The sequence below is a fragment of the Penaeus japonicus genome, unplaced genomic scaffold (genome assembly GCF_977035675.1).
Source record: "Penaeus japonicus unplaced genomic scaffold, GWHDUDI00000001_assembly GWHDUDI00001899, whole genome shotgun sequence".
Lineage (NCBI taxonomy): Eukaryota > Metazoa > Arthropoda > Malacostraca > Decapoda > Penaeidae > Penaeus > Penaeus japonicus.
The window spans coordinates 19545-34488 of record NW_028236301.1 but is presented as its reverse complement, the minus strand read 5'-3'; the positions used below and the strand labels follow the sequence as shown (position 1 = coordinate 34488).

General features: G+C 31.1%; 2 protein-coding genes across 2 annotated transcripts; both read right to left on the bottom strand.

Moving 5' to 3' along the window:
• Nucleotides 1–7174: 7174 nt before the first annotated feature.
• LOC122245647 (E3 ubiquitin-protein ligase XIAP-like) lies at nucleotides 7175–8155 on the bottom strand. Its single transcript, XM_086535669.1, has 2 exons — nucleotides 7840–8155; nucleotides 7175–7593 (listed from the first exon to the last, which is right to left on the bottom strand). The coding sequence occupies exons 1-2, from the start codon at nucleotides 8153–8155 to the stop codon at nucleotides 7175–7177; spliced, it is 735 nt and encodes a 244-aa protein (XP_086391795.1).
• Nucleotides 8156–8828: 673 nt separating this feature from the next.
• On the bottom strand, nucleotides 8829–14286 carry LOC147466313 (uncharacterized). Its single transcript, XM_086535668.1, has 4 exons — nucleotides 14214–14286; nucleotides 13606–13767; nucleotides 11085–11955; nucleotides 8829–9339 (listed from the first exon to the last, which is right to left on the bottom strand). Exons 1-4 carry the CDS (start codon nucleotides 14284–14286, stop codon nucleotides 8829–8831), a joined length of 1617 nt encoding a protein of 538 aa, XP_086391794.1.
• Nucleotides 14287–14944: the final 658 nt, after the last annotated feature.

Sequence of the window (14944 nt, the reverse complement as noted above, 5' to 3'; positions counted from 1 at the left end):
TCCTCAACATCATGTAATATTTCGTTATATATTTATTTTTCTCTCGCAGGATTACTTCTCACAGGATATACACATTCTCACAAGATATACACAGGATATATATATATATATATATAATGTCATGTTTTCATTCTTTAAGAATATTCCTATTTTTATAATCTTTAAAGATCAAGTAATTACATCTTGACTATACCATAACGGTTAATAGAAATTAATGTTTTCTTAATCTAATAAATATTTTAAAATCAGGTCTGTAAGTGCTACCATATCTGTGGTTAAAAATACAGAATAATATAATCCAGCCATAGGTATTAGCCATTTATCAATGGAGTATTGTCGATAGTTAAATGTTTTCCATCGGTCCTTATTATTCTTGAAATTCCCTTTATATATATCTGGTTTCATGTTACACTTGAGTCCCTTGAATGTTTGTTCAGGTGTCTTATGATGAAATATCTTATCTTTTTTCATAATTTTTTTACTAGTTGGTAGATTCTCTTTCTCATATGATATAAGTCTACTCATTTCTATTCGCTTGTTGCGTTTGAGCTTTTTAGGTAATTGTTCAAGTGTCTTTGTTTCTTTTTTTCTAGATTGTAATGAAGAGACACAAGCATTCGAGAGTTCCTTTGATTCATTTTTTCTCGATTCATCTATTTCCATTACTTCGATAATTTTTTTGGGTAGAGTCTCGATACTGTATTTATTGTCTTTTGCTTCGGGTATAAATGCTTGACATGTGGGTGTTACAATATTACTTACCGAAGAGATTGGTGAAAAGGGAGGAGAAGAAGTATGTCTAGAAGACAATAACGTAATTGAAGTTTCAGAAACATCCGTGGAATCACCGTTATTCGTAGCTTGAACTTTTGTTATATCATTAATGAAAGGTTCTTCCCTTAAGTAGGGCCAGCCAGCTTGTTTAATGTGATTTTTAAGAGTATATTTGATAACAGATACGGGATAACCCATAGCTATTACATTTTTGACAATATCCAATTCCATCAATATTCCCATGTCTTGATCTGATATATTGTTCACTGCTTCTACGGGAAATTGTATTGTTTTTTGTCTTTGAACATTATCAATAAATTGTTTACCTTTCTTTAAAAGAAGATAGTGGCATTGTGGAAACCACTTGGCATGTTCAATCCATGGTATATCCTCACTCTTCCAGTTACGAAGACAACCGCCACAGTAAAAACAACGAACATGGTCACTTATATTACGACTAAGAAATCCAGCTTCGGCAAGATCTTGTGGTTTTTTAATGACATATTCAGGCCAATTATTAAAAGATTTCAATCTACGAGATGTTGCCGTGTAAGACCGGATAATCGGAATACTCTTTAAAGGGTCAATATTTTCTCCTTCGGTTTTGAGTAAAAAATCTGGATCAAAGACATAATTTTCTCTAAGAGTGGGACAGTGACGATATTTATTATCATGTATTTCTTTTGGTATATCACCCTCGTTGAAATTACTCATTACTTCATAACAGAACGCACATGCGATGGTGTCTCCCGTCCTTAAGTGATGACAATGGCTATATTATATCCGTTAATGTTGAATCACTAGCTTTAAATTCCATTATTTTCATATGCCCTCATCGTTGAGTATCAATTTTATATCAGGAAATAATTCAGATTTATGTTAAATCTTATTTTATTTATCTATATCATCTTATGATATTACCTAGATATAATATTATAAAGCAGCTTGTTATCCTTGGTTAAAATATATATATATATATATTCAATCATAAATTCATAATCAATATTATATATTCATGATATTATTATTATTATTTATACTTTTATGTTTAATTGTACATATAATGTTGAAATATATTAAAATATATTAGGATTCCTTTTACGACGGATATTACGATGACACTTAGGACAACATGTCAAACCAATAACACAACATCCACAAACGACCACATGTGCACAGGATAGTAATTCTACATTTGCGTTCTCGATTTTACACACTTCACATTTGGGAATATCCCGCTTCTGTTCAGGTGTCTTTGTTTCTTCTCTTCTATGTTTATCGGTAACATATTTCCCTGAATTATTTTTCGTCCATTCTTCAGTGGGTTCCTGGTCTGTCTGTAAAATCTCGATATCGCATTCCATGTCTTCTATTTCGGGTAAAATCTCGATATCACATTCCATGTCTTCTATTTCGGGTAAAGATTCTAGAGATGTAGGATTTTTAATGTTTTCTGTTTCGGGTAAAGCTGATTCATGTGATAATGTGGCATTCAGATTATCGTTACTTGTGAGTGGATTAGGACTGAATGTATCCAATCGTTTTTTTTTTCGTGTAAGGGCTCCATTGTCGGTTTCATTATGTTTGTAGACTCTTCTCAACTAGTACTGACAATGAACATGTATCGTATTTCAATAAAAAATTCAAGCTTTTCTATGTATATACATATGTATATATATATGTCCCCGATTCTACATAATATTTTGTTAGATTATTAGTTTAGGAATATACCCTCATCGTCAAGATATATTTTATTATTTTAGGATATATATATCAGGAAATAATTCAGATTTATATTAATCATATTTTATTTATCTATATCATCATCTTATGATATTGCCTAAATATAATATTATAAAGCAGCTTGTCATCCTTGGTAAGGATTCATAATTAATGTTATATATTCATAATATCATTAAAATGTAATAGGTTTCATTATACGACGGATACCACATTGACACTTAGGACACTTAGGATATTGTGGCAAATCAATAACACAAGTTTTACAAACGACCATGTGTGTACAGGGTAGTAATAATACCTTTGCGTTCTTATTCTTACACACTTCACATTTGGGATTATCCCGTTTCTGTTCAGGTGTCTTTGTTTCTTCTTTTCTATGTTCATCGGTAACATGTTTTCCTGAAATATATTTCACCCATTCTTCAGTGGGATCCTGGTCTGTCTGTAGAATCTCGATATCACATTCCATGTTTTCTGCTTCGGGTAAGGCTTCTAGAGATGTAGGATTTTCAGTGTTTTCTGATTCATGTGATAAGGTGGCATTCAAAATATCGTTACTTGTAGTTGAAAACTTAGACTCGATTTTAGACCGAAGTGACCGAATATATGCATCTTTTGTTTCACTTATGATATGACTTATGATTGATGGTGGTTCGGGTTTCATAATTTTAGGATTCTTTATCAACATTTGATCCATGTCATCAATATATTCATCTAATCTTAAATAAGGCCAACCTGTTTCATTAACATGTTTTTCGATAGTCTCCTTAGCAATATTTATGGAATAACCCATACTTACTACACATTTAACAATATCCAATTCCCACAAGAGATCACACCTATGAATTTCATCTTTACCTTTATCCAAGGCCTTTTCATTTTCATTTTTAATAAATTTTATATCTTTCTTTAAATAAAGATAAAGACAATTTGGGTACCACTTGGCGTGTAGATTCCAAGGTATATCCTCTTTCTCCCAATTGCAAAGGCCACCAGAACAGTGGAAGCAACGAACATAGTCACCCACACCCTCATAATAGAATCCTGCTTCGGCAAGATCTCGTGGTTTTTGGACTAGACAATCAGGCCACGTCTCAAAGCTTGCTAGTCTTTTTTCTATTGTCGAATATTCCTTCTTCGAACAAGATTGATAGGGGATACCAATTATATAATCATCTTTTCTATAAATATATGTGATAGGTCTGTCTGCATATCCATATGATATTTTGAAATATGAGAAAAAAATGGGAACATTATCTGTTTTATGCCCATTTATAAAGGGACAGTTTGGGGATTTGTGTTTGTGTTTTTCTCTTATAGTATTTATTGTATCGCATTTTTCGAATTCACCAATATTTACTCTACAGAAGGCACATGCAACATGGTCCTTTATCCTCGTATAATAAAATCCATCAGCAGCTAAATTTGAAGGAGATAACCAATCAATTGGCCATTCAATAAAAGATTCTAGTCGGATCTTTTCATAAATTAATCCATTAATACCTTCCGTATAAGAATAATGAGCCCAGTCACTACAAGATCTTTTATCTATAGGTTCTTTTTTGAATTTCTGAATATTTTCAAAACCATATAATGATTGCGCAAACGAACACCCAGGGCTTCTCTTCTTGTGAATCTTTATAATATCATCTGATCCTATGATATTATCCATATCCAACTTTAAATCACAAAGAAAACACTTTACATCGTTGTCGGTATAAATAAATCCAGCCTTAGCCAGTAACCGAGTGTCAATGGGATATGGTTCCTTGATTGGATTAAGATTGAATGTATCCAATCGTTTTTTTTCGTGTAAAAGTTCCATTGTCGGTTCCATTATGTTTGTATACTCTTCTCAACAAATACTGACAATGAACATGTATCGTATTTCAATAAAAAGATACAAGCTTTTATATGTATATATATATATATATATATATATATATGTCCCCGACTCTACATAATATTTTGTTAAATTATTAGTTAAGGAATATATCCTCATCGTCAAGATATATTTTATTATCTTAGGATATATATGTCCTCATCGTTGAGTATCATTTTTATATATCAGGAAATAATTCAGATTTATGTTAAATCATATTTTATTTATCTATATCATTTTATGATATTGCCTAGATATAATATAAAGCAGCTTGTTATCCTTGGTTAACATATATATATATATATATTCATTCATAGATTCATAATTAGTATTATATATTCATAATATCATTATTATTTATACTTTTATAATTAAAAGACGACGGATATTACGTTGACACTTAGGGCAACATGCCAAATCAATAACACAAGTTTTACAAACGACCATGTGTGTACAGGGTAGTAATAATACCTTTGCGTTCTTATTCTTACACACTTCACATTTGGGATAATCCCGTTTCTGTTCAGGTGTCTTTGTTTCTTCTTTTCTATGTTCATCGGTAACATATTTCCCTGAAATATATTTCATCCGTTCTTCAGTGGGATCCTGGTCTGTCTGTAGAATCTCGATATCACATTCCATGTTTTCTGCTTCGGGTAAGGCTTCTAGAGATGTAGGATTTTCAATGTTTTCTGCTTCGGGTAAGGCTTCTAGAGATGTAGGATTTTCAGTGTTTTCTGATTCATGTGATAAGGTGGCATTCAAAATATCGTTACTTGTAGTTGAAAACTTAGACTCGATTTTAGACCGAAGTGACCGAATATATGCATCTTTTGTTTCACTTATGATATGACTTATGATTGATGGTGGTTCGGGTTTCATAATTTTAGGATTCTTTATCAACATTTGATCCATGTCATCAATATATTCATCTAATCTTAAATAAGGCCAACCTGTATAAATAATATGATTTTCGATAGTCTTCGTAGCAATATTTATGGAATAACCCATACTTACTACACATTTAACAATATCCAATTCCCACAAGAGATCACACCTATGAATTTCATCTTTACCTTTATCCAAGGCCTTTTCTTTTTCATTTTTAATAAATTCTATACCTTTCTCTAAATAAAGATAAAGACAAATTGGGTACCACTTGGCGTGTAGATTCCAAGGTATATCATCTTTCTCCCAATTGCAAAGGCCACCAGAACAGTGGAAGCAACGAACATAGTCACCCACACCCTCATAATAGAATCCTGCTTCGGCGAGATCTCGTGGTTTTTGGACTAGACAATCAGGCCACTTCTCAAAGCTTGCTAGTCTTTTTTCTATTGTCGAATATTCCTTCTTCGAACAAGAATAATAGGGGGTACCAAATAAACCATCAGCTCTCATAGGAGCTTCTTCACCACGTGAATATGATATATAGAAACATGAGAAAAAAATGGGAACATTATTTGTTTTATGCCCATTTATAAAGGGACAGTTTGGGGATTTGTGTTTATGTTTTTCTCTTATCGTATTTATTGTATCGCATTTTTCGAATTCACCAATATTTACTCTACAGAAGGCACACGCAACATGGTCCTTTATCCTCGTATAATAAAATCCATCAGCAGCTAAGTTTGAAGGACACAACCAATCAATTGGCCATTCAATAAAAGATTCTAGTCGTTTCTTTTCACAATTTAAACCAATTATACCTTCCTTATAAGAATAAGCCAAGTTTCTACAAGATACTTTACTTATAGGTCTTTTTTTGAATTTCTGAATATTTTCAAAGCCATATAATGATTGCGCAAACGAACACTCGGGGCTTTTCTTCTTGTGAATCTTTATAATATCATCTGATCCTATGATATTCTTCATGTCTAACTTTAAATTACAATGAAAGCACTTTACATCGTTGTCGGTATAAATAAATCCAGCTTTAGCCAGTAACCGAGTGTCAATGGGATATGGTTCCTTGATAGGAATAAGATTGAATGTATCCAATCGGTTTTTTTCGTGTAATTGCTCCATTGTCGGTTCCATTATGTTTGTAGACTTTTCTCAACTAGTACTGACAATGAACATGTATTGTTTTTCATTAAAAAGATACAAGCTTTTCTATGTATATATATATATATATGTCCCCGACTCGGGATATAAATCAGATTAATGATATTCAGAATTATGATATTACATATTTTATTTATTTTATTTATATATTTTACACAATCTTATATATGTTATATAATTTATATAATACACATTAGATATATAATATCATATTTATATATATATATATACATATATATATATATAATCTTATGGTATCATCTAGACATATTATTAAAAAGTAGTTTGTCTATTATTAACTAATATATATATATATTCATATTTGCAGTGTTTTCTGCTTCAAGTAATGCTTCTAGAGATGTAGGATTTTTAGTGTTTTCTGATTTATATGGTAAGGTTGCATTCAAAATATCGTTACTTGTAGTTGAAAGTTTAGACTCGATTTTAGATCGAAGTGACTGGATATAGGCATCTTTCGTTTCACTTATATGTGATTAATAATTGATGGTGGTTCGGGTTTCATTATTTTAGGATACTTTATCAACATTTGATCCATGTCATCAATATATTCATCTAATCTTAAATAAGGCCAACCTGTTTCATTAACATGTTTTTCGATAATCTCCTTAGCAATATATATGGAATAGCCCATACTTACTACACATTTGACAATATCCAACTCCATCAAGAGTTCGCTACTATTCAATTTCAATCTTCATCTTTATCCAAGGCCTTTTTTATTTCATTTTTATTTTCAATAAATTCTATACCTTTCTTTAAATAAAGATGAAGACAATCTGGGTACCACTTGGCGTGTAGATTCCAAGGTATATCCCCTTTCTCCCAATTATAAAGACCACCGTAACAGTGGAAGCAACGAACATAGTCACCCACACCCTCATAATATAATCCTGCTTCGGCGAGATCTTGTGGTTTTTGGACTAGACAATCAGGCCACTTCTTAAAGCTCGCTAACCTTTTTTCTATTTTCGAATATTCCTTCTTCGAATAAGGATGATAGGGGATACCAGTTATATCACCAGTTTCCATCAAATTATATGTGATAGGTTTGTCTTCACATGTTGAATATATTTCAAAGATATTTGAGAAAAAATGGGAAACATTATCTGTTTTATGCCCATTTACAAAGTGACAGTTCGGGGATTTGTGTTTGTGTTTTTCTCTTATCGTATTTATTGTATCATTCTTTTCGAATTCACCAATTACTACTCTACAGAAGGCACACGCAACATGGTCCTTTATCCTCGTATAATAAAATCCATCAGCAGCTAAATTTGAAGGAGACAACCAAACAATTGGCCATTCAATAAAAGATTCTAGTCGGTTCTTTTCATAAATTAATCCAATATTACCTTCCGTATAAGAATATATCGAATAATTAAATGTCTTAATTATATATTTCTTTTTGAATTTCTGAAGATTTTCAAAGCCATATAATGATTGCGCAAACGAACACCCGGGGCTTTTCTTCTTGTGAATCTTTATAATATCTTCTGATCCTATGATATTCTTCATATCCAACTTTAAATTACAAAGAAAACACTTTACATCGTTGTCGGTATAAATAAATCCAGCCTTAGCCAGTAACCGAGTGTGAATGGGATATGGATTCTTGATTGGATTAAGATTGAATGTATCTAATCGTTTTTTTTCGTTTAAAAGTTCCATTGTCGGTTCCATTATGTTTGTAGACTTTTCTCAACTAGTACTGACAATGAACATGTATTGTTTTTCATTAAAAAGATACAAGCTTTTCTATGTATATATACATATATATATATATATATATATATATATATATATATATATATATATATATTTATGAAATAGTTATATGTATGTATATATTTATCAACTCTATTTTATTAGATTATTAGTATAGGGATATATCATCATCAAGATATATCTTATCAATATATTATATTATATATATATATATATATATATATGTCATCATTGTTGAGTATCATATTTATATTGAATATCATATTTATAATTCATATTTATAATAAACTATATATTTATATCTCATGAAATAATTCAGATTTATGTTAATATAGTACATATATTCATATTTCATCTTTTCTATTTCGGGTAATGCTTCTAGAGATGTAGGATTTTTAGTGTTTTCTGATTTATATGGTAAGGTTGCATTCAAAGTATCGTTACTTGTAGCTGAAAGTTTAGACTCGATTTTAGATAAAAGTGACCGAATATATGCATATTTTGTTTCATTTATGATAGGACTTATGATTGATGGTGGTTCGGGTTTCATAATTCTAGGACTCTTTGTTAACAATTGATTCATGTCATCAGTATATTCATCTAATCTTAAATAGGGTCAACCAGTACCGGTAACATGTCTCCTCATAGTCTCTTTAGCGATATTTATGGAATAACCTATACTTACTACACATTTAACAATATCTAATTCCATCAAGAGTTCGCTACTATTCAATTCCGTCAAGGGACTCCTCCTATAATCTTCATCTATATCCAAGGTCTTTTTTATTTCATTTTTCTTTTCAATATATTTTATATTTTTCTTTAAGTAAAGATATGGACAGTATGAATACCACTTGGCGTGTTGATTCCAAGGTATATCCTCTTTTTCCCAATTGCAAAGACCACCACAACAGTGGAAACAATGAACCTGGTCACCCACACCATCATAATAGAATCCTGCTTCGGCGAGATCTTGTGGTTTCTGAACTAGACAATCAGGCCACTTCTCAAAGCTTGCTAGTCTTTTTTCTATTGTCGAAAAATCCCTCTCCGAACAAGGATAATAGGGGATATAAAAATTATTTTCAGCTTTCATCGACTTATATTTGTAATTAGGATTGTCTTTTCTTGTTGAATATATTTCAAAGATATTTGAGAAAATTTGGGGAACATTTTCTGTTTTATGCCCATTTATAAAGGGGCAATTGGGAGATACGTGTTTATGTTTTTCTCTTATCAAATCATGTTCTTCTCTTATTATATCACTCTTTTCGAATTCACCGATTACTCCTCTACAGAAGGCGCATTCAACATGGTCCTTTATCCTTGTATAATAAAATCCATTAGCAGCTAAGTTTGAAGGAGATAACCAATCAAGTGGCCAATCAATAAAAGTTTGTAGTCGAAATTCTTCCCTTTCTAAAACAGTATAACATTTCCCATTAGGATATGTCGAATAACTAAATGTCTTAAGTATTTCTTTTTGGATTTCTGAAGATTCTCAAAGCCATGTAATGATTGTGCAACCGAACACCCGGGACTTCTCTTCTTGTGAATCTTTATAATATCATCTGATCCTATGATATTTTTCATGTTTTCACAAAGAAAACACTTGACATCGTTGTCGGTATGAATGAATCCAGCTTTAGCCGTTAACCGAGTGTTAATGGGAAGTCGTCGCTTCATAAAATTAGGATTGAATGTACCCCATCGGTCTTCTTCATGTAAATACTCCATTGTCGGATTCATTATGTTTGTAGACTCTTCTCAGCTAATACTAATAATGAACATATATATATATATATATATATATATATATTGTATTTCAATAAATAGATGCAAGCTTAGTTTATATGTTTGTTATGAAATGATTATATATATATATATATATAATTATATGTCCCTAACTCTACATAATTTTTTTGTTAAATTATTAGTTTAGTAATATACCCTCATCGTCAAGATACATTTTATTATCTCATTATATATATATACATGTAATGTCAGATGCATATATACAAAGGTCCAGTGTCTTTGGTAAATAAATAATCAAATATACATAATATATTAATATGAATAACATTACTAAGAGCAAGATACATCACATTTAACCACATATTCAATTCTCTTTTTATAGATGGGACATATTTGCAAGCACGCAACACATTCTCCACAAGCAATCATATGATTGCACGGAAGAAACATTATATCTCTTTCTTCAGTGAAACATATTTTACACATGCTTTTTTTTTCATATGCCTGTTTATGTGTCTTTATCATAGGATTCTTTTCTTTTCCTAAATCATTAGATTCCATTACATCATGAACAGATGAGGGCTCATTCTCGACTTTGGATGAAACTGTTTATTTTTCTTTAAAAAAAACATAGGGGCAATTTGGGTACCACCAAGACAGTAGAAACAACGAACATGGTCACTCAAATCTAAATAATAAAATCATGCTTCGGCAAAATCTTGTATTTCTGAACGATACGCTCAGGCCACTGGTCAGTTTTTAATATATATATATATGTATTATTCTAACTGTTCATCGAGTTAAAAGATAATTAGTATATGGTTTGGTGAACTCTGAAAAGAAATATCTAATAGAGGCAGAATTTGCTTTCAATTTATCAACATCTTTGTAATTCATTAAATTCGTTTCATTCAAATTGAATAATAAAGAATTTTTAATAAAATCATGAATAATTAATTTTGTCTTGATTACCGCAAGGTATGATTTTCTAAATAGAAATATGTAAACGAGTAACGTTATAAAAAACACAATTGTTGCAATTTCATTTAACTGTGATGTAAAAATGCAAAATATGAGAAATAAAGACCCTATTAACAATATTACACCAGCGCCTAACACTGTCCATTTAGCTGTATTGCTTGAATCTTGTAATGAATTTAATCTGGTAAAATGGTGTTTATCTTCTTTACTCTCCAGATTATAAGCCGTTACACGTGACGCGTTATAGCTTACCATATCAGTATATTTTGAACCAGTATGTAATAACTTTATAATATTTTCTTTACCTCCTTCTAAAAAAGTCGTGACAGTAGCATTGGGTCTTCTGGATAAAGGTTGTCCTAAACTGTTCATAGTCTTTGTACCGAGATATTCGAAATAGGCTTCTTGTAAAAACGTATCAGTCCTTGATCCGACGAGTGGTTTTTCATCAAAATATGTATTTAAAAATGATTCGTAATCATCTTCCTGGTTACCATTAGATGTATTGTGATCATTTTCATCCGCGTTGTTCATCTCTGAATTGATTGCAATCTCAATCAAGTCTTTAGGTGTCACCGGAGCTATTTCCCCAGTGGTTAAATCCGTTGTAGATTTGAAGGCGGTCACATAATTTTTAACGTGAGATGCTAGGATTTCCGGTGTCATAACATTTTCGTACCACGCCATGTTCAATGCCAGATCTAATACCATACCTAAAATACTTCCTACTATAAAAAGAATGCCAATCCCATCCAATATTCCTGCTACCAACGCTACAAGTTCTGTAAATATCTCTAATGCGGTAACGAGTGCTCCTCGTACTAAGAAATCTACTGCAAGTCGTTGAGCGGTAGATAGTACCATCCTGGAGAAAACCGTCACCAAAGCATCTTCCGCCATTAGTGCTCCTCTCGATGCCAGAGTCTCTATTGTACGAACTGATAGTTTCTCAATAATACTTCGGCAAAAATTTGCCATACACGATAAACTCTTGTGTATGATATTGTCTACAATGAGCACAACAAAAAAATTATTATCGTAGGAAAAATCTTTATTATACCGTGCCCAATCAGGAGATATCATATCATGAAAATCGTTCCATAAATGAAAAGCAATATTGGTTAAGGTTTTTTTAATTGGTGATATGAACGGATAAATACCTAATAATGATGGAATGTGTATTGACGTATTACTAGAATCGGTTATCGACTTGACCATTTGTATAATATATGGTGGTCTTGCTTTTTTTTCTTCAATATTGGCCGATTTTTCACCCGGATGGTAAATTTTATAACGGTCATCAATAAACATTTTTAAATCATCATCATTTTTGAAAATAGGATGGGTCTTGTTAGTATTACCGTTATTATCATGGTGATGATTTGGATGTATATTTGGAAATATTGTATTTTTTATCTTAGAATATAAAGTTATAATTTGAAGTGCCTCGGACAATTGTATACATCTTTCCTTTCTACACATCTGTAAAATCTTTGAAAGTATCAATCGTCTTGCCTCATAATCGCTAATCTTGTGTACTTTACATGTTACTGCAAAATCCATTAACACCTCTATGATATTTTCTGCTTTTTCTTCAATATTTTCCATATTTTGATATTTACTATTCCTACCATTATTATTATTGTTATTTTCTTTTTGTTTTATAAAATTTACTACATCTTTCTTTAGTGCTACATTTATAGATTTGATGTAATTAAAGGGGGGTATCGTTTTTTCTCCTTGGTTCATAGGATATGTGGTATCCTTTTTATGGGATTGTAATTTGTCATCTATAGTTTTTTTAGTGGTGGATAATGTATCATGTCGAGGGGTTAAGGATTCGCTATCGTCATTATCTGAAAGGATTGATGACGCCAGTAAATCAACGACAGCAGCTAACGCCTTTTGTTTTTCGTCCAATGAATTATCGTATAACTTTATGGCCATTGATGATGATGATGATGATGATGATGTATTAGGTTCTGTAATCTTTTCAACATTGGGTTGTTTAAGATTGAGTTTTCTCATACCTAATCTAGTTTTAGCGTTTTTTATCATGTTACAATTTTGTGGAAAAAATACGTTAGATATAGCTGTGCCAAATGCCATATGTAATACTTTCATCCACGAGCTACGGTAACATTTTTTTTCTTTATTATTAAACCATCTCTTAAAATATTGACAGTAAGCATTAGTAATTTCCAAGTTATTATACAGGCCATTGTCGACAACATCAAAGGGAGGTACAAACGTGTCATTATACCCATTTATGACATCACCAGACTGAGTAGCTCTAGATTGGGGAAGGGTTCCCCAAAGCAAAAGATTCTGATTAATATAATTACAAATACCATTATCTCCCTTTATCATTAGATTTCCACTAGCTTTAGGGAGCCCGGTATGTGGATCTATTTTCTTATTAAGAATATAACAGGCATCCCCACAAGCTGTATATGTTTCATTTTTTAATCCAAAACTTACATCAATAGCAGGTGTTTTTTTAAAGTTACACGATCCGATACCGTTAGTGTTGTCTCGAATATCTATCGGTAGACAAGAAAATTTGGAACAATCAAGCTTGTCAACATCATAAGTTATTTTATAAAATGGTGCAATTGCCTGTCCTCTCTCAACTTCAATACCCAATGATTTCCAACCATCAATTCCTTCATTAGTTATATTAACAAAAGCATAGGTAACGGGCTCAAAAGCAACTAATGAAGAAATTTGTTGTTGCAATAATTTATTTCTTGAATATGTATCAGCATCATTATAATTTTTTTCAGTATAGCCTCCAACTGGTAAAACGGAGGAGAAATCTACGGGTGACATAATATGTGATATAATAGTGGGGCTATATGCTCTATTTAGTATATGGGTATCTGTACTCGAAAAAGATGCCGTATTATTTGCTTTAAAAGCAGTACGTTATTTGGAATGTGTATAAAGTAAAAAAAATATTTTAATAAAATCACGGTAATTTATACTTATACTAATAATCATATATATATATGTATGTACCGCGAAGAAGGCTATCATACATATATATATATATATATATATATATATAGTATATGAAGCAAATACATATATAATTTTAATTTTATACTAGTATATTTTTTTTTAATTTATAGATAATAAAGTTTTATTATAATGGCTTCTTTGGGACTATTATCAACATTACGTGGAATACTACAAGGAAAGCGGAATGCAGACATTGAAAATATAATGTCAAAGTTACACTATCGAGTGACAACTACTGTACTTTTTTCGTTCTGTTTGATTGTTACCACAAATACCCTTGTTGGTGATCCAATAAGGTAAGAGTTACGATACATTATATTATGTGATATTGATACCTTATATCAATAATGGTGTTATCATTGTTGTTATTAGTCTATAAAATTTATTAGTATAAATATCAATAATAATGATAATAATAATATATATATATATATATTTCAGCTGTATTGTTGATCGCACTAATCCCAAGCTAAGTGATAAGGTTATCAATACTTATTGTTGGATTCATACTACATTTACTATTCCGAATCGTATATACAAGGAAAGAGGTAAGTTGTCATTTACATTTATATTTTTATGTATATATAAAACATTTGATGTATTTTATTTTGCAGTAGTATATATAATATTTGTGCTTTTTTTTAATTTTAGATACGCATTTTCCTGGAATTAGCAACTATAATCGGGTAGATACGATAACCTACCATGCCTATTATCAATGGGTACCATTTATGCTGTTTCTTCAGGTGATTATCTCTTTATAATAACACTATTGTATTGATAACATTATTGAATTGCAAAAGTTTATCCATTACTTATAAATTTTTATCTTTTTAGGGATTAATGTTTTACGCACCACATTATTTTTGGAAGACTTTGGAAGGAGGTCGATTACAATCTATTGTTACGGATTTCTCTACTCCCATCTTTAATAGTGAAGAACGAAGAAAAAGGATTAAGCAGCTCGCCGAC